This window comes from Nesoenas mayeri (genome assembly GCF_963082525.1).
Source record: "Nesoenas mayeri genome assembly, chromosome: 9".
Lineage (NCBI taxonomy): Eukaryota > Metazoa > Chordata > Aves > Columbiformes > Columbidae > Nesoenas > Nesoenas mayeri.
Window position 1 is genome coordinate 13,722,987 of NC_137557.1, and position 24,864 is coordinate 13,747,850.

The 24,864-nt window shown below is 43.0% G+C and overlaps 2 protein-coding genes across 2 annotated transcripts; both read left to right on the forward strand.

The window, feature by feature from the left end:
- Positions 1-1,376: 1,376 nt before the first annotated feature.
- On the forward strand, positions 1,377-18,080 carry MELTF (melanotransferrin; the record flags this gene model as incomplete). Its single annotated transcript, XM_080349411.1, has 15 exons — positions 1,377-1,422; positions 3,916-4,070; positions 7,684-7,783; positions 8,515-8,697; positions 9,025-9,181; positions 10,040-10,107; positions 10,862-11,049; positions 11,237-11,417; positions 12,334-12,485; positions 12,901-12,997; positions 13,842-14,036; positions 15,596-15,752; positions 17,284-17,351; positions 17,455-17,642; positions 17,753-18,080. The coding sequence occupies 15 exons, from the start codon at positions 1,377-1,379 to the stop codon at positions 18,029-18,031; spliced, it is 2,214 nt and encodes a 737-aa protein (XP_080205537.1). The 3' UTR covers positions 18,032-18,080.
- Positions 18,081-20,326: 2,246 nt separating this feature from the next.
- PIGZ (phosphatidylinositol glycan anchor biosynthesis class Z) lies at positions 20,327-22,621 on the forward strand (the record flags this gene model as incomplete). Its single annotated transcript, XM_080349603.1, has 2 exons — positions 20,327-20,444; positions 21,060-22,621. The coding sequence occupies 2 exons, from the start codon at positions 20,327-20,329 to the stop codon at positions 22,619-22,621; spliced, it is 1,680 nt and encodes a 559-aa protein (XP_080205729.1).
- Between the last annotated feature and the right edge of the window lie 2,243 nt (positions 22,622-24,864).

The following is a 24,864-nucleotide window of genomic DNA, read 5'->3' on the forward strand; positions in this document are numbered from 1 at the left end:
GTTGATTTACAGCTAGCAGCCTGGCCAAACTGCAGTCAAGTAGCTAAGTAACTAATTCCTGAAAGCATCCATGCAACATTACTAGAGAATGGAATGGAATGGAATGGTCCAGTTGGAAAGGGCCTATAATGATCATCTGGCTGACCAAAAGTTGAAGCACATTGTTAAGGGCATTGTCCAAATGTCTCTTAAATACTTGACAGACTCAGGGCACTGACCATCTCTAGGAAGCCTGTTCTAGTGTTTGACCACTCTCGGTAAAGAAATGCTTCCCAATGTCCAGTCTAAACTTCCCTTGGTGGAGCATTGAGCCATTCCCACACATCCTGCCACTGGATCTCAGGGAGCAGAGCTCAGCACCCCCTCTGCACGTCTCCTCCTCAGGAAGGTGCAGAGAGCAGCGAGGTTGCCCTCAGCCTGTCTGGAGGATGCACTCAGTTGTATTGGTGCGTGCAAGATGGTGAAGACGTGTGTGTGGGGATTCATGGTGGTACACAGCTGTTCTTACTCTGGTAGCCGGGTGAGAACTGGCAGTCAGCAAAGCAAAGCAGCACTAAATGGCTTCTATAAAAAAAACCAAAACTATTACAGGCAGCTGCAGGCTAATGAGAAATGATGAAAAATGAGTGTTGCTCTGTGAAAGCTATTCTAAAAGTCACAGCAGCTTTTAACAGAGCTATTGTCAGAAGCATTTTAGTCATCCTGGGAGAAAGCAGCCTTCCTCAGCCTTCTCTAAAAACCTTAAAAAATGTCAAACTACTTCAGCTATTTCCTAGCACTTGCTATTATATGTCAGGAGATGTGCACTTAGTACATGCTGTACCACCTGTGGAGTGTGCTAGCTGTGCTGCTCTAAAAGCCTGGGTTTCTTGTTCTGGCTTGATGACATTCATGAGCACGCTGAGAATGTGACAAAAAAAAGTGACCATCAGCTCTGTCAGGTCAAGTGCTTTGCTTGAATGTACTTTTGCTTCATGAGCCCCAGTAGAGAACATGTAGAATTCAAAATGAGGGTTTCCTTACACAGCCCTGCCTTACGCCTGTGAGTTGGTGTGTAGCTGTTTTTCTAAGTCTAGAGGTGGTGCTAAAGCAGAAACAACCTCAGTGGTGCCTCAGGCATTTTGCAATTTCCTAGTCTGGGCTATTTTGCCAGTGGAGAGGCGGTGTGAAGAGAGAGGTAGGCTTTTTTTTTCTCCGTAGTCATTATGAGGTGACGTGTGCCAAGGTAAGCAAGATAAATTGTTGAACAAAGTGCACCTGCAATTGAATGCTGCTGATTTTCACTGAAGAGCAGGCTGGAAAGAGCACACTTGCAGAAGCCTTGATTGTTGGGGGTTCTGGAGGCTGGAAAAAGCACAGATCCCAAAATTTTCACTATGAAGATCTCCAGAAATGTCTTCTATCTTCTCTTCCTTCATGCTGGTAAGTGCCCTCAAAAACCTTTTGCTGTGGCATGGTGTCTTTTGGGTTGACTTCTGTGTGATGTGAGAGAGCAGAGGGAAACCAGAACCATTTCAGAACTAACCTCATATGGCCAGGAAAATGTAGAGCAAGAAAGAACAGAAAAAATAGGAGTAGAAAAAGCTGTGTCGAACACCATGTATGTGTCTTGACTCAGTGATGTCAAATATGTTTCTCACATGTGTGAACAGTTCTATGACACTTATCTTGTAAAAATAGAGGTCCAGCTACCGTGCTCCGTGTGACACATTGACTTCCTCCTGTCACTCCCAAGTTCTAATGGTGAGTGCCTTTGATTTCACCAGAGGTGCAGATGCTGATTCTGAAGGACTCGGCAATTCTTCAAAATTAAATGATCCTGTTTGTTGGGGTTTGGGTTTGTTTTGTTTTTTTACATTGTTTCTGTTGAAAGCCCTTGATGGTGTGTTAGTAGCCATTTGATAATACATTAAACAATGTAACCCTGTTACTTTCAGCAAAGGAGTTAATTGGATGTTTGTCAATGGTAAAGTTATATGTGTGTTTAGGACCTTGAGCATATTTCAGATGGAAGCTGCCAGCTCCTGCCATTTCACGCTTCATGTATAGCTTACAGGAGGGCTGAAATCGAGAATAAATTTGGGTTCAGACCTGCTATTTTAAGATGTTCTTGGTTTGCAGTAGGAAGATAACTACAGACCTTGTCTGTGCTGAAGCCCACTTCAGTTGGATTAGCTTGTAAGGAAGGAAACAAGAAATAGCCCAGAATCTGGCTTTCTTTTAACAACAAAGTTCAGCAATTTGGAAAGGGACAAATTAATTACCTCTTCTAGATAAGTGAGGAAAAAAAGCCACAGATTCATGCTGTTTCACTGTTTTGGCTGAAATATGGAGCCACGTGAGCTTTGTTTCAGGTGTGTGTGCCTAATGATTTCTTCATACAACTAACGCATCATCTCTGGTGTGTTTATATCTAAAACCAGGATGCTGAGACTGAAGAATGGCACTTAGCTATACATCCTGAGGTGCTCAGACCCCAGTTTCATTTCCAATTGATTGTTTTTAGGAGAAAAACAAACCAAACACACGCAGACACACACTCCCTCTTGTTCCACCCCCCTCTCCCTTTATCAATAAAAACCTAGGTTCTTTCTCTAACAGTAAAAACCTGACCGAGCTGGATCAGGGTAGATGTTTAGTTTTTGTGCGCTGCCTTTTTGCCATGCCCGTGTTGCATCCTTCTAACCATCCTGATTCTCAGAATTCTGCAGCTCCATGGTGGGGAGTTGTTTCTCCCTCTCCTAACACATGCTGCACAAAAACTTTCTGTGAGCTTTCCAAGTCTGACTTAATGTCTGGTGACAGCAGTGGAGCTAGCTCAGAGCTCAGTGGAACAGCCAGCCAAGCCTCTCCTTCAGTGTTGGGTCCAGAACAAGGTTTGTGGCATCAATGGCCTTGTTTAGTCCGCAGCCACTAAGTCAGAAAATGTGCATAGCTACTATTGAGCACTAATGGAGTTATTTTAACTTTCAGAGTTAGATGGGCTATCTCAGCTGCGTGACAGTGATGGGGAAGTAGACGGCCCATTCAAGTTTTTAGAAAACCACATGCAAGTTGCAGCAGACTCAGAAGTCAAAATTGTAGAAAAGCAGTGGAATGTGTTGCTCCCTGCTTATGAAAATCATCTCTGCCTTTTTATCAGCAGAAACCATGCTTGCACGCACAGTTTATGTACAGCTGCACTGTCTGCACATGATGACATATCCTTACAAAAGCAACAAAGTGTTTGTAGCTTTGGCACTTGGAAAGGCTGGTGTTTGGGCCCCCTGAAAGACACCTTTCTTCGCTGATTAATGCAACCTCCACTGCTCACACTTGAGTCTTTTCATTCATGGAACCACCCTCCCCTTTTCGTGACTGTGGAAACAGCCTGTTATGAAAAAGTGTTTTGAAGGGACAAGTTTACTTTTCTAGTTTTCATAATAAGCGTAGTGGCAAGGCTTCTGAGCACCTAGGATGGCTTTTTTGTTCAGACCAAAAAGGGCTGGGGCAGGGCTCCGGGTACTAACTTGGCAATGCTTGAGACAGACTTGGCTTTGGACAGACTCTTTGATTTTGTAGCATATCATTTTAAAAAAATCATTTTAAACACTTTTGTCTTGAGAAATGATGATGTATTCTGCAAGGTTTTAAGAATAATCTGTCCCATGGTACTCATATTTCTTATTATGTCAGAAATAAATGCCATCAGGTTGCAGTATCTGAGTTTGAGCCTTTCTTGTTGCCAGTCCAGAAAATTTCAGTATTTGTGTTAATCTGAATGAAAGTGGGGGCCATTTCTAAAGACTCAATATTGAAGGAGCCCTGCCTTCTTTCTGCTTTGGGATGAGGAACAGGTTGGCTTTTCAGGAATCTTCTCTGTTACAAAGACACTGGTTTGTTGTATAACGTTTTCTCTTGATGCTGTGTTTGCAGCTCTCAGCCTGGAACGTGTCCGGTGGTGCACTGTCTCTGAGCAAGAACTTTCCAAATGTAATGACATGAGTAAGGCCTTTGGTGGGGCTGGCATCCTTCCTGCTCTGGAGTGTACACAGGGAGGGTCAGCTGCTAACTGTACCCAGATGATCAAGGTGAGTTGTGAGTGACAGCACTGTCATTGATTTCATTTCCCATGTACCTAATAACAATCCAGTGGTGATGCACACAGCTGTGTGATGAGTGTCTGATCCAGGCAGCTGACCACATGCTTCCTGGCATTTGTGTCTTTGAAAAATCAAAGCATGTATTTTTTTAAAAAAGATACAAAGGTATACATGTGAAATTGAATGTCAGAATAGCCCTGTGTCCTCTGTTTGGCTAGTCACGTGTGGCTTGTCATTAGGAACACAGCAAAGGTCTTAAATATTCCCTCCCAAATGCTAATCTTTAATTTGGGAATTGCTGGATTTATTTAGCAGATATTTAAGAGGGATGGAGCAGTAAGATGCAGACAGTAGTTAAAGCTGTGCTGCTGAGCCTGTAAGTAGATTGTATTTTGATAAACTCTGGATCAAACTCCCATTTCAGAGTCCCACCATGGCAACTGCTGTATGCACAGATGAAATGAGCGTAAAGCCAAATCTCCCAGTACCAGGATAGAAGAGAGAGACAAAGCAGCACGTAGGCTGAGCAAAGGGCACGCACACCCGGCTGGATTAATTCAGCTGATCAGAGCAGGCTCAGCTTCTGAAAGGAGCACAGCTCTGGGGAAGGTTTTAAAGACTGTAAAAACGGGGCCTTGCAAAGTGGTTTATGGAAAAGAATTCCCTTGTTAGGAGGGGGTTGGAGGCAGCAAGTGGATCTTGGAGGAAATGTGGAAGGAGGTAACCATGGTTGTCTTCACTGATGGAGTGTTGGGGAAGGGGAGGATGGCTGGATACGTCAACAAATAATACTCTTGGTGTATCCTGTGCTGACATGCCCAAAACTTGGGGTTTTGTGGAGGAAACGCAGCCTGTAAAGGACCAGGGTTTCAGAACCAGGAGATGAGGCCAGGCAGAGTGCTTTGAAGGGAGAGGAGGCATGTGGTTGTGTGGCCAGAAAAAAGGAGCAGATTTCAGAAACGAGGATCTTGTAATTTTTGATCAATAGAAGCAGAGGGCTTGTCTTGACTACTAAAACTACTATATTACCTCTTGATAAATAGCATTCTTCAGCAATGGAATCAAGACTGTATGGAAGAGTGTTAGGAGTAGATGTTGATACATATGTGGATCTTTCCTTAAACAACTTGGCTGGTTGCTGCCTTCCACAGAGGGAGATCTGTTAGACTCTGCAAAACAGGTTATTAAAAGGACTGATGAGTGTCTGCTTCTGAAATACAGTGCACACAGAATTCCGTTTGTAAGCTACGGCAAGCAGCAGGCACGCATCTGAAACCTTGGATTGCTATAGAAATAGATTGTCTGAATGCTGAAACCTGCAGGCAGATAGCATTAAATAGCTTTCTGATAAAATGCATCTTCACTATAAAGCTTTAGCTGAGACTTTGTCCATGAGACCTCGTTTTTCTTGTGCTAATAATCTACTAAATGTTTAAGCTGGCCTTCTCTGTGTGAGGCTGTGTGGAACCCCTGAGTCTGCATCTTCACTGAACTCTGTTCTTTGAGGCCAAAAAGGGAGGAGGACACAACAGCTGCAGAGGCACAGAACCACTGTTTTATAACACTACATGACTTGGACTTAGGCCTGTGAATCTGTTAGCACACAGATAAAGTAAAAAACCTTTTACTTTGAAGGTGTTTAAAAATTGAGAAATGTCTAAATATTAAACTAGGGAATCTGACAATGTTTAATGTGAACAGAGCTATTCTTCAGCAGGTCTTTAAACACTTCTCTAGGTAATTGTCGAATGTTGTGACACACAGAAATGAAGTTCCTCTGGAAATAATTAACAGAGTATTACCATCACACACATTTTTTTATCAAAAAATCTTATGTGGAATAATCCCGTGCCTTTGCTAATGTATCAGCAAATGCTTACTACAATAAAAATAAAATACCCACACTGTTGCTGTTATGCCACCAGAGCAGTGACTGTATGCGTTTAAAGGAGAGGTCTATAGCCTGTAAACTACTTCATGTTAAATACAATAGATGTTTTTTCTGTCTTGTTCTGTTACTTAAACACAAGCTATTGATAGGAGGGTCTTCTGCTAAACAGAGCTCAAAGACTCAGCTTACCAATCAGAAAAGTGCTGTCGCACATGGAAACACAGTCCTCGTCTTCTGTGCCAGCCCTTCCAATTTTATCTGCTGTGTTTCCTGTTCACCACTAATTGTAGAGGCTCATTTTGTTGTCCCTTATGGTAAGATCCTTCTAACTCCCACCACCTCTTCTTCATCTCACTGTCAGGTGTCAAAACAACAGGACATATTTGCTTCCTAAACTGTTGTCCTGTGCTCTGACCCTTACCAGAGGAATATCAAATTTGGTTATTCCAGAAAGATCCTGTCCTTCAAGATACTAGTATCTCCCAACACCAGCTCCTCTCTAGGTTGCCCTGGAGCTTTGTTCAGCTCTCATTCATGAGAAGCAACTATCAAGACATCTGGTGTTTCAGCCAATTAATAACTGTAATACTTTTTTTCTCCCTTGAGCCAATTAAGTAAAGTATTTCAAATTACAAGGCAACTTGAAATATGATCCCTTTAAAATTTTTCAAGCTTTTTACGTGGCGCAGCCTGTGGGAAATGGCTTCAGTGTGCTAGGCAGCATAGTCCTAACCCTACCCTAACCAATACTCAACAAACTGCCGAAGGATGAGTAAATTAAATTACCCACTCCAGTGCCGAAGCAGAGGTTAAGCAAACTGATAGGATACTTGGAATCAGCTTAGAAATGCTAAATGTCAAGCTGCTGGTTATTTTCTCAGCAGTATATTGTCTGTGTGAGATGCCCTCTCCTGGGTTCAGACATGGTGAGAGCTGCACTCAGCTGCCCAGAGGTGCATACAGCTGTTCTCTCGTCCTTGCTGCTGTGGGAAGTCAAGGCCTGTGCTATCCAGAGCAATCCTGCATCTGGAGCAGGATTCCAGCCAGCCTGGTGCGATAGTCAGCTGAAAAGATGCAGTATTGTTGGACACCTTCCCAGCAGCAGATGCCTCAGATTTGTATTCCCCCACTTCAGACAGTCTTGTTCAATGCTCTCCTCTTTCTCTGAAAAGCACTGCCGTCTGCTCCCCCTCTCCCAAAATGTATGGCTGTTTGTCTGCTGAGGTACAAGCCAGTATGCTTGAAGGTTGCTTTTGAGTATACTTCAGCATTCAGAGTTTGCAGCCCCTGAAGACATTAGTTCAAACTATATGTGTATGACCTCAGAAATATATTTATTTAAATCTTTAAGCTTTGGGGCACTAGCTGTAGAGATGAATGAACCTCCAAATTTATGGTCCTTAAGATTAATCACAGAGCTACAGGATTCATTTCTAAGATTCTTTGGACTATGAAGACTAGTGAGGCCATCATGGTCCAGAGCTTGTTTCTTGTGTTATTTTTGGAGGAAGTTGGTTTTGAAGTTCTAAAATCTCTCTTGATAATTCTTATTCAGAAATGTGAGCGCTCTTAAAATAACTTTTTGGAGAAAACTCACAAATGCAGATTAAGGGGGCCTTTTCTCTTAAATTCGTGGGTGCTCTGCCTCTGGCTGTTGAGAAATACTGATAATTAAGCTTCAAAATGTATTCTGCCCTTGTGTCTGCACAGGATGATTTGGCAGATGCAGTGACACTGGATGGTCATTTGATTTACCAGGCTGGAAAGGAGCATGGTCTGAAACCTGTGGTTGGGGAAGTGTATGATCAAGGTATATTCTGAATAAATAATTTTTAGATTATTTAATAGGAGCTTTTTCTTATGTTTTCTTACTGTTTCCATTTTATTTTGGGGTCCTCCTCTTGAAGACTCTAAGCAGTAGCTAGTGGTCAGGCTCCCTGTTGGACATTTCTGCCCGTAACAGAATGTGAGGGAGAAACTTTGGGAGCCCCAAGGGAAGGAACACCTCTGGCAGCAGTCTGCAGGCAGGGCTGTCCCACCATTGCATGGTGAGATGGAGCTGGATTGGGTTTGCAGCTGGGTCTCAGTGTGATCTGACCAAGGCAATCTCAGAAGTGCCTGTTGGGCTCAGTCCACAGGGGCTTGGATCACCTGCAGCAGCTCCCCCCCACTGTTACCCATGTTGTGACACTGGTGAAGGAACTGCACTGCAGTTGCTCAAAACCAAATGGGCCTCATGATCCAGAGGCTGACTCTCTCCATTAGCCAGGGTATGAGCTCAAATTGGAGAAAAGTGCATGAAATTTAGTGGTTCCTAATTCAAATAAAGTCAGATTAAATGACCTTATGGTCAGTTCAGATCCTATGAATTATATCAAACTGTAAAACAGAAATTAAATCAGCTGTGATGCTTCAGTGACATCAGCTTGCTATGCCATTACAAAGTTAACATCAAATTAGTGGACAACGGGATTTTTTAAATTCTTTTTTTTACAATTATATTGTAGCAATTCAATGCTTCTCTTTCTTCCCACTCTGCAGAGATTGGAACTTCCTACTATGCTGTGGCTGTGGTGAGGAAGAATTCCAGTATCACCATCAACAGCTTGAAGGGTGTCACTTCATGTCACACAGGCATCAACAGAACTGCAGGCTGGGATGTGCCGGTGGGTTATCTGATTGACAGCGGGCGCCTGGCAGCAATGGGATGTGACCTCCCAAAAGGTAAGAGTTACAGGGCAAAGGTTTGTTCTTCAACACCACCTTTCCTTATGGGCTTGGGACCCTGATCATGGACAGAAATGTATGGTTCTAGCTGCTGCATTCCTTGGCTTTGATGCTCTTTGTAAGATAGAATAGACCTAATGTAGCTCTGATGAAGACTGCAGGGATTTTTTTTTTTTTTTTAAACTTGGGAACCATCTTTTGAGAACAAAATCATTTATCCCTTCTAAATGTTTTCAGAGAGGTACTATGTGGATGTGTTAAAATGAGATTGTAGGATCTTGTTTATTCTTTGCTAAAAATTTCTCATTCTGATTTCACATTTAGCTGTAAGTGACTATTTCAATGCAAGCTGTGTTCCTGGAGCAAATGGTGTAAATTATCCCAAATCCCTCTGTCAGCTCTGCAAAGGGGATTCAGGTGGGCAGAACAAATGTGAACGAAATTCCCAAGAGCAATACTATGACTACAGTGGGGCTTTCAGGTAAGAATCATGGACCTGTTGATATTTATGTTGCTATGCTCTGTCCTTAACCATTGTGTCCAGGCCTCACTGACAGAACATTGAAGCCAGAGAACTTCCAGTTGATCTTGTTAGAAAATCTGCTAGTGTGTTAGGACAACCATGTTTGAAACCTAGAGACTGAACAAAAGAAATTATAAACCCACTATTTCAGGTATTGATATCTGAGTATTAAAACCAAATGGATATGTAGCACTTATACTGGGCAGGGAAATCCCATTGCTCTTTGCTTTTTCCAGTGGCTGCTTACACAGGTCTGTGTGTTTCAGCAGGCTGTATCTTTCCCAGTAAAACCTGGTGACCCTTGAAGGCTGAGAGCTGAACTGCTGTCCTACTCAGCTATTTCAGTCATCCCACCTCAGTTGCCCTGAGTTGTGGATGTGGTCTGCCCTCCATTTTCTTTATTTTCCTTCTTCATGTCTGTGTGCTGTTTTGCAGCTCCCAGGCCCTGAGTAATAGCATTAACCAAGAAAGGGAAGAATTTGCTTGTGTGAAACACTTGATCCTCCCTGTGTATCCCCCAAAGAATTGTGTGACTGCCTTAGACAGAGAACTCTCCTGAACAGAGAAGGTCATGGTGTTTGTCCCAGGCAGCACTGAACATGTTGTCCATGTTCACAAAATGACAGTGATAGTTTACTTCATGCTCTAACAGCCACTAGTCTCTGCCTTGAGCAAAACTCTCAGCACAAGGAAATAGGTCAGTGTCGGTGGCTGATGGAACGTGGCGTGCAGCCCTCTGGCTGTCAGCCAGCAGTGTCCAGTGCACGGGAGCTGTGCTTTGTAACACGTCTTGGTGGCTGGATTTATGTTTATTAGGTGTTTGGCTGAAGGTGCTGGAGAAGTCGCTTTTGTGAAGCACAGCACAGTGCCTGAAAACACAGATGGTGAGTAACCCGGAATCTTGTTGAATAGTAGCTGCAAGGTCTGAAGTACGGTGTTCTGTAATGACACTACAATGTCAAATGTTTGATTTATTTTGAATTGAGGAATCAGCAAAAAATGCTCTAATAGCGAAAACCCACAGATGTATGTACCAGGAGATACAGGAATCCATGTGATCCTTTTTTTATTATTATTTTTAAATGCTTGATAGTTTCGGTAAATGTTAGAGGTGGAATGTTAAGCTTCTTCTGGAGAGAGCTTCAACAGCACTGAAGTGTTAGTTTTATACAGATCTGGGCTGTTACATTGCTCCTGCCTACCCCAGGATTTCAGCAGAGACTAGCAGAAAGTTAACAAGATGTGGCCAGCCCTATCTGGCACTTTGTGAAATCTACCTTGAGCATACCATTACTTTAATATCATGGGCTTGTGTGATCATCATTTACAAGAAGAAATAATAAATACAGAAGTTGCATGTGACCCTAGAATTAGGGATGCTCTCAATATTGCTGCAGACCCTGCTACAATTCAGTGCAGTCTCACAAGTCTTAAACTGTTTATTGTCTTATCAAAGATACACAACTAAAGGGTCACATAGATGTGTGGGATATATTGTGCAGTCAGGGCTAGTTCAAAGATGCTCAGGAGATGTGTATTCTGCTCCACATGCACGTGTGATGCTCAGAACAGACATGGAGCCAGAGGCATCAGCCCCACCTTATGTATGTTCCACAAGCATGTTCTGTCTGGTTTCAGGAAGAAGTCTTTCTTCATGGGCCCAGCAGCTTCGCTCCCAGGACTTCCAGCTCCTGTGCCGTAACGGCAATACAGCTGATGTGACAGAGTGGAGAACCTGCCACCTGGCCCGAGTCCCAGCTCGTGCCGTGGTTGTGCGGCCTGACACAGATGGGACAGCTGTCTTCCAGCTCCTGAACCAGGGACAAGTAGGACACCATTTTTTCATCAGTGCGTTGCATTTTAGAGGGGTTCTCTTACCCATCTAGTTGAATTGAAGACAGATATCTGGAATCTTCAGCTCTGTGGGGTTCAAAGGGGTATGAGATGTCACACATCCCAGGTAGAGGGATGTGTGACAGGGTTTTTTTTTTTTTTCTTTGTTTAACATTACAGCAAAGATTTAATGGGGTAGGCACCAGATTTCAGATGTTTGACTCTGCAGCCTATGGTGCCCAGAATCTCCTGTTCAGAGACTCCACCACAGAGCTCGTTGCAATCACAGCTCAGGATTACCAGACATGGCTGGGTGATGAGTATCTTCATGCTATGCAAGCTCTGAGCTGTGACCCCAACAGTAAGTCATCTTTATATTCCTATTCATAACCACAAAGATAGCTGGTAACAGAGACCACCTTTATTCTGCTTTATTTTCTTTTGACTCTTGGAGGGTTATGGCAAGATGCCAGTCTAATCTTTGAGCATGGAGAAAGGTCACTTTTTGACCTAGAAACAGTATCACATTGCAGAATACTTTCCTGTGCAAGTTGGCCCACTTTGTGTTATAAAATGCAGGCATTTTCTACCCTTTCTGGTAAACTGCTACTGCTACCTGGTATTCTATTTCTTACTTGCTAACAAGGGGAAATAGTAATGTGTTGCTGTGTAAATCCTCAGCTAGTCTATAAAGAATGGATGAATGCATTTCTAGCAGAGAATTTCCTCCAGAAGTTGAAGAAACCCTCAGTTGCTCTTCATTGAAGTGTTATGGTCTTTTATACTATTGGAAGAATGTAGAAATTACTTGCTGTGCATTCTGGCAAAGTCAGAAACATGGATTGTAAGAATTCCTGCCTTAAGAAGCTTAATAATCGTGGCAACTGAGCCTCCCAGATGTGCTGTGGCAAAGTCCCCACCTCCCAGACTTGTCGCTTCTGGGGGTTGCTCAGTGACTGTCAGGTATGAGGAAACCTGTGTTCAGGGTGTTTTTTGCTACACTTAGCTAACAATTACAGCTGTGCTTAATGGTCAGCAGTTGTTAGGAGTTCTTGTTCCTTTGCTATGGATAGGTTTGCAGTGTGGACATACCACTAATCTGGAGAGTTCTGTGGTTTCTAATCAGGAGTAAGTCTGAGCTGGAGAGATGGACAGAAAGACCAGGAGTAAATATTTTTATAACATGTGTGGTACATATGTGACAGTGGGCAATGTGTATCTCTCCTTGTCTGTTACAAAGAAGTAAACTGTGGTATTTGCTTTCCAATTTTATGCAGCATTGCCAGAAAGCCTGAACTGGTGTGTTGTATCCACTGAGGAGATTTGGAAATGTGGTGAAATGGCAATTGCCTTTAAGAAACAGAGTTTGAAACCAGAAATTCAGTGTATTTCAGCCAAGACAAAGGAAGAGTGCATGGAGCTGATCCAGGTAGGCTGCTACGAGCCTTGTGCAATAAAGCAAATTAACACAAGCTGCTCTCTGCTGGGTAGGTAGGGTTAGAGAGATACACACTTAGGTGACTAGTAGGAATACTGGATTTCAAGCAGGTGATCTGTAGCTCACATGGTATGGATGGGCCTGAATGCTGATGATATTCAATTGTGACATGGGCACTGTTGCCCAGCTAGCTCAAACCTGTATGTGTTAAATCTCCTGCTCCCATGTTACTGATGATGCTTTTTGCAGGTCTTGGGGGTTTTCTTTAGCAGTGTATTGCTCTTTTGCTGCCAGGCTTGCCCTTTAAGAAGCAACAGGTGTGATACTAGAGCGGTTATCATTGTAGCAGGGAAGCTATGTGCTGTTTCTTTTTCACAGAAATCCTAAATTTGATTTTATTTTTCAGAAAAAGGAAAGTGATGCTGTAGTTCTGGGAGGAGCTGATATTTACACAGCCGGGAAGACTTATGGACTTGTACCAGCTGCTGGAGAAAGTTACTCTGGTAAGAAGGTCAGGAAACACAAATATAGACCTTATTTTTCCAGGTTGTTTGAAAACAACTCTAAAAGTACAGACTCTGTTCCCTAGCTCTGCTGGGAAAGCTGTTTTCAAAGGAAGTGAGAATTATTATCCTCACATCATGGACAGAGGATGAAATAAGTATGGAATGGGTTCCTACAATGAGTTTGTGGCAACTTTTATCTGTCCTGCTGCAGGACCAGGTTGAGTCTTTGGCAGTTTTGAGTCTTGTACCTCTTTATTTATCTTTTCAATTCTGAAAAAAAAAAATAAAATGGAAAAATTTAGTATTCACAAAATCAAAATATTTTTAGCAGAAGCAAAACCACAGAAATTATACCATGGATTCTAGTTAGAAACAAGTTCTTCCTGTCTATGTGGCTGCTTCAAAGTCACCAATGAAAAGAGGGCTTGTGGACATTCCGTCACCAAGGCAGAATTTCAATATGCTGCAAAGCTCATGGAAATTTTAATACAGGTTTGAGGTTTTCACATTGAAAAAAAGTTTTGCCAAGTCACTAATGACTCAAATGTTGTTTTTCAGAGGGATGTATTTATAAGAGCTGGTGTTAACAAGAGCACTTTGTTTATCTCTAGATGATTCAGTTCAAGTGTGTATCAGTACCAGTGTACAGGCTGTAACTGAATGCAACATTGTGAAGTAGTAGAAGAGAAGAGTAATTACATGTACCTTCATATTTTCTGACTAGTTGATTGTTGGTGCAATTGAAGTTGGCACCAGATAAGTGTAATGGATCTGTAGATGATCGTTAAGCAGTGGGAATGCTTAAGGGAAGCTGTAATGTGTTTTGTTTTTTTTCTGCAAGCTGATGACAACAGCAATGCATACTATGCTGTGGTGTTAGTGAAACGAAATCTGTCCAATGCATTCACCATCAGTGACCTGAAAGGCAAGAAGTCCTGCCACACAGGGCTGGGGAGAACTGCTGGATGGACTATCCCCATTGGTATGCTCATTAAGAGGGGCATTATTAAGACCAGAGACTGTAATATTCCTCAAGGTAAGACACAAATAAAAAAATACGGTAACAGTCTAATAAACTTTCATTAGGGAAGTGATTTTGATATTTCATAACTCTATATTAAGCTTATCTATTTGTGAAGGGCTGTTGTGTTTTGAATGTAACAACTTGAAATTTTAAGTTTGCCACTAGAGGGGGCTAATGGAGGTGTCATACTGAGACTGTTACCTCTAACATGAACATATTCCTTTCCTTTATCACAAAATCATTGGCTAATTTAGGTTGGAAGGGACCTTTGGAGGTCATCTAGTCCAATCAACTGCTCAAAGCAGTTAGATCAGACTGCTGAAGGCCATGTCCAGGCAGGTTTTGAGTAACACCTAGGATGGAGATTACACACAACCTCTCTCAACCTCTGTCCCGGTTTTTGATCATCCGTGGTATAAAGAATTTTTTCTTGTATCTAATCAGAATTTTTGTTCTCATAACTTTGGTCTGTTGCTTCTCTGACTCTTATCTTCTTGAAAAACCCATCAATTGAAGGAAGACAGCAATACAGTGTTAGTTGTCTTATCTCCAGGCTGACCAAACCCAACTCTCAGCCTGGTATGTCATGTGCTCTAGCCCTCTGAGCATCCCACATTCCTTCCACCATATTTGCCCTAGTGTTAGAAAGATATTAACATTCTAACACTGGAAGCTCAAAACTTGGCATAGATGTCAGAGGAGAATAATCACTTCCCCTGACTGTTCCACCAACACGACTCAGTGTGCCATTAGCCTTCATTGGCACAAAAGCATGCTGCTGACTCTTGGTCAGCTTGTCCATGGGCATCCCTAGGTCCTTTATTCACAGGGCTGTTTTTCTGCCTGCCAGCCCCCAGCCTTTCATGGTCTTACCCCATCCTAAAGAAAGGATTCTGCACCAACTTTTATTGAACTTGGAGGTTCCTGCTAGGCTCTTTCTCTAGCCTGCCCAGATCCATCTCAATGGTAGCCCTGGCCCCCGGTGTATCAAACTGCAAAAGTTTATCCCAGTTTTCAGAAATTCATTTGAATTGATTGCTTTTTGTATTTAATCAACTTCAGGCTTATCATACATTCTTGAAAATCCTGCTTTCAGATCTGTCTGGCTCAGCTTGTGCTTGAGGACATTGGCCCAAGTCAGATATCAATACTAGGATAGCCACAGAAACTCACATTATCTATACAGATGTATCCCCTCTAGGTGGTACTTCCAGCCCTGGGATGTCATTGCAGTAAAGGTATCCCAGTCCTGAATTTTATTGCATTTATTTTCAAACTGTATTAGTAATGGAGCAAAGGATCTATGACCACAGGACTCCAGATTTGAATTTTGCTTGCCTATTTCCTGTCTCCCAGGAAGCTCTTTGGTTTCATTACTTAATCAGCTAAATGGTGCTTTGAAAATATTTTAAAAGCTGTAGTTTGTGAATTCTAGGAAGAAAGCTGTAATTAATGTTTCTAGTGTTTTACTGAAAGCTGCATTGATTCTAACTTCATGACAGTACAACTACCTTTCTTGTGAAGAGCTCATGTTTTTCACTCATTATATCGGTTTGTCTTTCTTTCCCCAGCCGTGAGTGAGTTTTTCTCTGCCAGCTGTGTGCCTTCAGCTAAGCAGGACAATTACCCATCCAAACTCTGTCAGCTCTGTATTGGAGATGATAAGGGAAACAATAAATGCAGTGCAAGTAGCCAAGAACGTTATTACAGCTACAGTGGAGCCTTCAGGTAATTAATAAGTATGGTTGTCATTTAGCATGTCAGCTTGTCAAAATGCAAGGAGGAAATATTTTCCATTACAGTCAGCGAGATGTGGTTATTGTTATTACAGTTAGATGGCCTGTGCCTTAAATGAAGCAGCACACGTGTCCACAGATGTCTTCAGCAATCCAGGTACATCACAAGGCATTACATTAGACCATGTCCAAGCCTTTTGCCAGCTTCCTGGCCCGCAGTCAACCAGATGGCCAACAGCCACATCTATGTCTCTGTTCACAGAGCAATAGGCACCCACTTGGTGAGGACCAAGTGGATTGTCATGTGTCTCCTGCCTTGCTTTAATCTGGTGTGATGGACAGTCTGCTGCTCTGAATGGCTGGGTCATCCATAAAGAGCTTTAGCAGGGAAGCAGTCACATAATAGCCAGAATCTAGCTGCAGTAAGTCCATGCTGAATGTGGCAGGCTAGTGAGGGGGCATCAGAAGAGCATCTTCTCTGTCCTTACTCAGTGGTGGCTGTATGTGAAGGGAGATTTCTGAATAGCAGAAACAACTATGGTCAATGTTCAAATATCAAACTCTCTTCAAAACAAGATTTGCTAAAGGTACAGGGGGAAAATAGCATCAAATGGAATAAATGTTTTGTGCAACAGTGGACATGTGGACCATAGCCAAAGACTATGAAACTCTTGGATATGGAAGTAGCATTTCCTTTTCCTGACCTTCACCTTTGAAGGTAATGGTGCATGTAACAGACCTGGCAGTGAAAGCTCTTTTTCCTTCAGGGCAGGAGACATCAATGGGAGCTGCCTGGTAAATATTGAAGTGCTGGACTTAAATAACTACTTTTTGCAAATATATTTAGTTGTGTCCAGCTGCTCTGCTGTGGTACATGCCTTACAGAGAAAGTCCAGCTCCCCTGCTGTACTTCACAGATGAACAGAGCTACTAGTCACCTAAGAAGGAACAAATGCTGTTACAGGCTGTTCATATTCCTACTTCATATTCCAAGATTGAGCATTTGATAATAGTGCACATACAGCCCAAACTTTATACAGAGATCAATACTTTTATTAATAGAGATGATGTTTAATTCATTGAGTGACGTGCATAGTTTTAGGTATTTAAAAGGTCTTAATGACATGCATTTCGTATATGATTTTAAAAGGAGTGAAAGTGACTGTTAGCAGATGGTGAATACTGCATTGAGTATCACATAATATATCTTCTCTTTCTTTGCTCATCTAATATTGGACTTTCCTGTAATTTCTCACAATGTTTTTCTTAAAAATTTTCTGCTGTATTCCACTCTTAAAATTCTTAATTCAGACTATTTTCAATACTTTGCAAAGATGTTGGTTTTCTCTTCTTTCAAGATGCTTCATTTCTCTGTTTTTGCTTATTACTTTAGAGTCCAGTGCATTTGTTTGCAGGAATGTATGTAAGAAAAAAATCGAATTCTAAACCTATCAATTACTAGAAAAAAAATGTGGTTCACATGAAGATATTTTGAATTGAATTTTTATCTCCATTTCCTAAAGGTGCCTGGCAGAGAACTCTGGAGATGTGGCGTTTGTGAAGCACTCAACAGTGTTTGAGAACACAGATGGTACTTAGTTTTGCACCTCTCTATTTTAATTTAGTTATTTTTCTAGAACCTTCTTGCTCTGAAGCATTCAGTGAATGACAATGACCTGCCTCTTTTTTTTCAGGTAAGAATACTGATAGTTGGGCCCAAAACTTGAAGTCCAGTGACTTCCAGTTACTGTGTCCAAATGGTGCCCGTGCTGAAGTCACCCAGTTTGCCGAGTGTCACCTTGCTCAAGTGCCAGCTCAGGCCATTATGGTTCACCCAGATACCAGTGGTTTTGCTCTATATGGACTACTGGACAAAGCCCAGGTATTAATAATCTTTTTATTTCATGAGGGAGTTCCTATTGTCTTCCATGTTGTACGAGAGGAATGTGGCATTTACCTTGCAAAATACTGAAAATTTTGCATTCTTTTCAGGTCTACTTCGGAAACAGCAGCAATGGAAATGGATTCAAAATGTTTGATTCTTCAGCTTTTCAAGGAAAAGATTTGATTTTTAAGGATTCTGCTGTTGCGATTGTGCCAGTAGAAGAGAGGAGGACATATGCAGAATGGCTGGGGAGTGAATATATTGAGTCCCTTGAAGGGATGCAAACACCACAGTGCTCTGGGGCAAGTAATAAGATAAGACAATACCTACTCATGACAACTGTCATTCCCCTTTTTATTTTATGTCAGATACAAGGCTTGGACTAGTATGGCCCAAATGGCAACTTCCAGGCCACATCTGCCCTACCACCTTTTCTTCAGATAAGCTGTTTCGATAACCTGCTGTGTTAACCTCTGAATGCCTCTTCCTGCCTCTTTGCAGGGCAAGTGCTAACAGCACCTGCCCATCAGGGGACTGTGGTGGGGCTGGAAGCTGCCCCTGTCCATGTGGATGGGGTGGAATTTGGGGCAGAAGCCAGCAATACGGTGTCAGCATGGTTTACAAGATCAGTCCAGAACTGGAGAGCATCTTTGCCATTGTTGCTGATGTTGAACCACCCTGAGCTGGAGGATTGCCAGGTACTGTTTGCTGGATACTGGGTTTCTGACCTGTGGAAGAATTTCTGCATTTTGGAACGCAGTATCAAAGATCTTGTCTAGTGAATCCTCTCTGGCCTCCTGGCTGGTTATGTTTGGACTCCTACATTCCTGCTTATCCCATCCTACCCTTGCTGGGGTAACATTTTCTCCTGAGCTCTGCTGCCAGTAGAGGTAAGTGCACAGAGGACAGATAGGCTGTGGACAGATGACCGGCAGTCCAGAATACAGTTTCTGCCATGGGTAAGGTCCTCCACCTTCCAGTAGAAGAAAGGGGGAATCTTCATAGTCACTGGATGAAAAAGAGACCAGAAAGACTTGGAGGGACTGCTTGTTGGCAGAGGAAAGAATGAAGCCAAATGTGTGGATCCACTGCGCTTGTTGACTTTCCACAACCAGTGCTCTCACTGCCTGAGATGTCATCTACCCTGTGATAATTAATTTGATGCAGTCTCCACCAAGAAACTTGTGGGTGTTGTCCTTCCACATGGGGTTACCCCAGTGCATGTGCATGAAACTTGTATCTGCTATTAGTGAAACAAAGTAGTTCACTTCTGATTAACTGTTTCTGTATCTACTGGCTTGTAGCATTCCATTTTTTATTTCTATCCATAGCTGCAATAACAACAAATATTGCTGTGGTGCTGGCTGGCAGCATCCTCCTGACTATATCTACCACCTCATGATGTTGGGATAAAGAGATGTTCAACATAATAAAAAAAAAACAAACTGGCAAAACCAGCTAATAATAATGTAAATAAATGAAAACTAACAAATGAACACGAGGTAATTATGATTTATCCATACTGTGGCCTGATAGCTAAACTACATAGTTTCTCACTTTCCTGTGAAATTAATGCTCACTCATCCCACTTTCCCAGCTTTTCTCACCCATTTTATTTGCTCAAAGGTTACCTGGGTTTAAGAGGGAAAGAGAGAAAATATGGCCTCCTGCCATTTCATTTTAGATTTTAGAGCTGTCTCTCCAGTGGTAAGTAGTGATGCAGTGCAGTAGCATCTAAAACCACAATTACATAGGACTGAAGTCGTTGGGTCTGAGCTCTGCTCCTCTCAGATGGGGACCCATGACACTTCTGGCCATTTAGTTGAAGCATTTTGGCCATGGTTTTCTGTTATGTCTTTGAATACACTGTTAGGTTTTATCTGTCATACATAGTTGTTTTATTAGATGTATACTCCATGGGTTTGGTGTGTGCATTTCTGTTACATTTGGATCCTTTCTAACTTGCAGAGTGGCTTTTTAAATAGGATATATAGCTGTATCTCCAAGCTATCTTTGGCTTTGTGAGGCTGTTAGTGGTGGTGTTAACCTGCCATTATCAGGCATTGCTCCATTCCTTAGAAGGGCCCCTGAAGGAGCTCACATCCTCCTAGTTTTCTTGCAGTGCTGTTTGTAGGCAGGAATTGCATAAAAACTTCATTTTCCCCCTACAGCGAATTACCTTTGTGAATACAATGTTACAGAAAAGCAGTTAAAAAAAAAAAATAAATCTCAGATTTGCACAGAGGGGGCAGCACTGACATTTTCCCTGCAGTATTGCTGTTAAGAGCCCAGTATTCCTCTCGCCGTGAGCAAACCTATGTATCTGTAGAGGATGAAGGCAGACTGAGCTGGTCTGCCTACAAACGACACTGTGCCTTCAAGGCGCGAGGTGTTCATCGTCTTCACAAAATACGCAGTGTTCTACATCTCGTGTTGGCAAACCGTCACCCGAAGGCGGTGGCTGCCGATTTCCTGATCTCTACGCCACTCACGGTTTTTTGATCAACCATGAAATAATTACAACTTACGGTGCGTTTAACGTCGCTGTTGAACGCGGCTCCGCTGGGCGGGGGGTGCTACGCGTGCGCGCCGGCCTCCCGCTGCGGCGCCCCGGCCGGCGGGAGAGTGCCCCCTGGCGGGGCGGCGGCGGGAGCTGCTGCCGCGGCGGGGCCGGTGCCGGCATGCGGGCCCCGGGGCTGTGGGCGCTGCTGGCCGCGCTGCGGGCGGGCTGGTGCCTGCTGCCGCAGGCCGGCTACCTGCACCCGGACGAGTTCTTCCAGTCGCCTGAGGTGATGGCAGGTAAGGCGGGGGGCGCTGCCGCGAGGGGCGGCACTGGGGCGGGCCAGCCCCGCGGTGCCCACATGCGCTCAGCGGCGGGAATGCTCCCTGCGGGGCGGGAGAGGGACGGGCCCGGCCGCTCCGGTCCCCCGGAGTGGAGAGACCCCGAGGGGGGCATTTCCCCTGCAGCGCAGGTTCCGCGGGAATATAAGCGCTGCACACAACATATAGGCACGTATTGATCATAGACCGTCGCTCTGAGGTGCAGCCTCCCTCCTGTGCTGCACATTGCACGCAGATATTTGCGTAGAAACTTGAACTGAGCACCCAGCTGTATGTTCCCTGTTACAAAGCGATTCTTGCGAGCAGGGGCAGTGCGGAGCTGCAGCTGTGGACTGTGTCTCTGCTGTCCCTGGCAAGTGGTACCTGGAACCCCATCACCCTAACAGACTTTTTTTTTTCTTGAAGCTTTGTAAAGACTAATGACATACGCCTAAAAACATCAACTTTGACAGTAGTCTCAGGAGTTCAGGGACTGCTCTGCATTATTATACCTCTCATGTTATACCCATAATGCTGAATTACTGAATAAAATATATTATGTATGTATGGTTTTTGTTTTTTCTTCTTTTATAGGAGACATTTTAAGCCTACAGGTCTATTATCCTTGGGAGTTCCTTTCCAGCTCTCCTTGCAGGACAGTTGTTTTCCCATTAATGACATCTGGAGTTACCTACTGGGTGATCAAGTCTTTGCAGCAGCTGGACATATGTTCAAGTTGCATCAACAGCTACACACTTCTTGTATCACCTCGCCTTCTCTTTACAATCTTTTCTTTCATACTCGACTATAGTGTTTATCGATTATCTCCTTTCTGGGATGTGGATCCGTGGAAAGCGCTGGTACTTCTTGCTGGGTCGTATGTCACTCTGGTGTTTTATACAAGAACATTTACCAATGCACTTGAAGGACTTCTCTTTGCTCTTCTGATGGTACTGGTTTCCTCAACAAGGTCTGATGGCAGCTCAGCAGAGCCAACAAGCAGCCCTCTCATAGGCATTGTAACAACTGCTGGGTTTTTCAACAGGCCAACCTTTTTGGCATTTGCTCTAATGCCCCTGCTTTACTGGGCAGGTTTAGTTGTTGGCTCTCAAAAGAGCATTAAAACTGTTATAAACCACTTTTTGAAGCTTGTCCTATGTGCATGTTTTACTGCCATTGTTTTTGTAACAGCTGACACCTTCTATTTTACCTCCATGGGCTTAGACGATCTCTACAGCATTAGAAAGAGCAGCCTATTTGATGCAGTAGCTCAATTAAATGAGAAACTGGTAGTAACCCCTTTAAATTTTCTCAGCTATAATCTTAATCCGCATAATCTTGCATTGCATGGAAGTCACCCACGAGTTACACATTTTACAGTCAACGGAATAATGCTCTTTGGGATCTTACACGTTCTGGCTATCCGTGCTGGTTTTAAAATGTTAAAGAAATACTTCCATCAATTAATAAGGGTCAAGTCACATTACCGTGGGTCATCTGGGCTATTGGTGCATTCTGAAGGCAATCCAATATTACTGCTGTTTTATTTTGTTCCTTTGGCATTTCTCTCCCTATTTAGTCACCAAGAACCTCGTTTTCTCATTCCTCTCATCTTGCCATTAGTCCTGTTCAGCACATCACAGAACAGCACTATGAAGTGGAAACACATCATTATTATTTTCAATGTTCTTGGGGCTTTGCTGTTTGGGTGCTTACACCAGGGAGGACTGATACCATCTTTGTTTCACTTGGAGCAACTCGTACATTCTCCAGAGTCCTCAAGCCATACAAGACACTATACTCTACTCTTTGCTCACACCTATATGCCTCCTAGGTCTCTGCTTAATATCCAGAAAAGAGACACGCATGTAGAAGTCATTGATATGGCAGGGTCTGAAGAAGAAATCCTCTGCCAAACAGTAGGGCAGCGAGCAAGCAATTTTACCTGCAAGGACTGTCATATATTTGTTATAATCCCTGGCACAATCAAAACCACAATTACAAAATGTGGTGTCTCGTTCAAGAATGAGACTTTGATATTTCCACACTTATCAATGGAAGACCCCCCACAAATACCCTTCCTATTCAGTGCAAATTGGAGAAGTCAGTTGGGATTATATATCCTTCAGGTAGATAAAAATCAGCAGAGCCTTTAGATTTTAGGAGAAAAATGTTTTTCACTTCACTTGGGCACTGCTCAAAGGTGCCACGAGACCTTCCTCTTCATAGACCCGCTTTCAGCACAAGCAGTGGTACTGGAAGCTCCCCTCGGTCTCTTCATTCCCTCTCTTCATGGTCTTACACTCACCAGTAAAGCCAGTTCTGGGTAGAACCTGCTTAAAATTATTCAGCCCCCGTGGTCTTTCATATGAACTTGCGCAATTTTCCTGATAAGACAGGATGAAATCAGAGCCTACCAAAAACTGTGATTCAAGTTTAGCTTTTTCCATGTGAGATTTATTTTTGAAACGGAGAGTTTGTGGATTGTGTGGTTTTTACTGGTAATGGGCATTAACTCAGCTTCTGGAGACAGGTTACAGAACTAGACAAAGGCTGATCTGGCTCACTAGGATTTTATTTTTAAGCTTTTAAAAATTCAGAGCCTCCTCTCAGTCATGAGACCAGGCTGCAGGCACAATACAGGCACCAGCACTGTAATACTGTCTTGGATAGTTCTGTCTTGAAAAATCCGCAGCATTGATCTGACAAAAGCTGATTTAGAACATGGAAGTTACTTCAGCCTAAGTACTTGTGCTAAATCCTAAAATCCAACCTTTGCCTGTGTAGCGTTTCTTGCCACCATTCCATTCTTGTGGTCATGCTACATATGTATTACATACAGCAGCCTGAGAATGCTGCGTTTTGATGAAGCTCATCTGCTATTCAGCTGCGCAGTCCATGCAGCCCATCCCCTGCACCTTCCTGCTGCACATCTCTCAGCTCTGATCACTCTGTCGAGGCTTTAGCACTGGCAGGCCCTGTGCTGAGCTATTCAAGGAGCTGCTCAGGCAGAAAACAGGTAACTCACAGGGATTTGGTCCTTTGTATGCGTTTCACCAGAGAGATCCCGGAGCTGGCTTACTGCAGGATTAGAGATACACCAGTTCTGCTGCAGTGGAGCATGTGAGAATCCAGGGGAGGAGCCACATCCCCTGTGCCTCCCTTCCGTTTTAGTAACAGCTCCCCATAAAATCAGCTTAGTAAGAATGACAAATCACATGCTCTCTCTCTGTTGAAGGGAAGTGTGATTTTTAAAGCGGGATACAAATAACCCTGAGCTTCAGCTCAGAGTAATGTATATGCTTAATAGTATAGCAGAAGTAACAATGTTCATTTCTGCCTGTCTGAAATTCTGGGTCCAAAACATCCTGACACAGAGGCAGGTACTAATTTGGCATATGTGTTGTAGGTCAAGTCTCTCTCAGTGAAATAAGTGCAACACTTGAATTCTTTCTGCCCACAAAGGCAGTAATATTTTTTGAAGTTCTTAATCCCTATAGCTTTACACAAAGTCTTATGAGCCATTTTTTTTTAACAGAGGCAAGAAGAATATAGGTTGATGCCAGGCTCTGAAGGGAAGCTAGGAAAAATTGCTCTGTGAAGGATTTGCCTGTATCTTCCAAATTATATGTATGATCTACATTTTAAGGAACATAGCTCTTGTTCCTTTGTAAAACATTCTGTGTTGTCTCCCCTATATGTTCATCTCTCATCCTTCATCCCTCATTATTGACAAGCCTGTAAATTAAAGGTGCATGTGTTGGGGGGAGGCCAGGGGAGAAGGGATGCCTGTACTGGTGCTCATGAAGTAGTGGAAGTAGTTATGAATGTGCCATGACAGCAGATATATTTTGCAAGTTAATTTCCTTTTCGCTCTCTTATATTGGGAAGACAGCTGTGTGCCACAGCTGGTACTCCACATCCTGCCTACTGTTCAGAACTTTCTTAAGCAGCTTCAGTTACAAAGGTTATTTTCATAAAACTTAGGATCTCTGGCAATCTCACTGGGGTAGATATTGAAACTCTTCAGGGATGCAATGGAGCGCCATTCCCACAGTATGATGCCTTCTCTACTGCTGCACAGGTAACCTGTGATAGAGCCAGGGAGAGAACCTGAACTATGAATACTAACTCAGACTGAAAATATACTGTGTTTGGCTCACCAGCTGGACCTTCATCCTTTATACCATAGAACCAGTTTTTCCATCCATGTGCACCTAAGTCTTTGGTGGTGGGAAGTTTATTTTTACCAGCAATGTTAGAAACTGTATCTCAGATAATTTACAAGGTTCTTTCCATCTGGAGTGATACAAAGAACAGAAATCAGCCTCTCCAGGTAACTAAGCAGCTGATCAACTGGATTAAATAGTGAAACATGCTATGAAGGAAGGTTAACTAC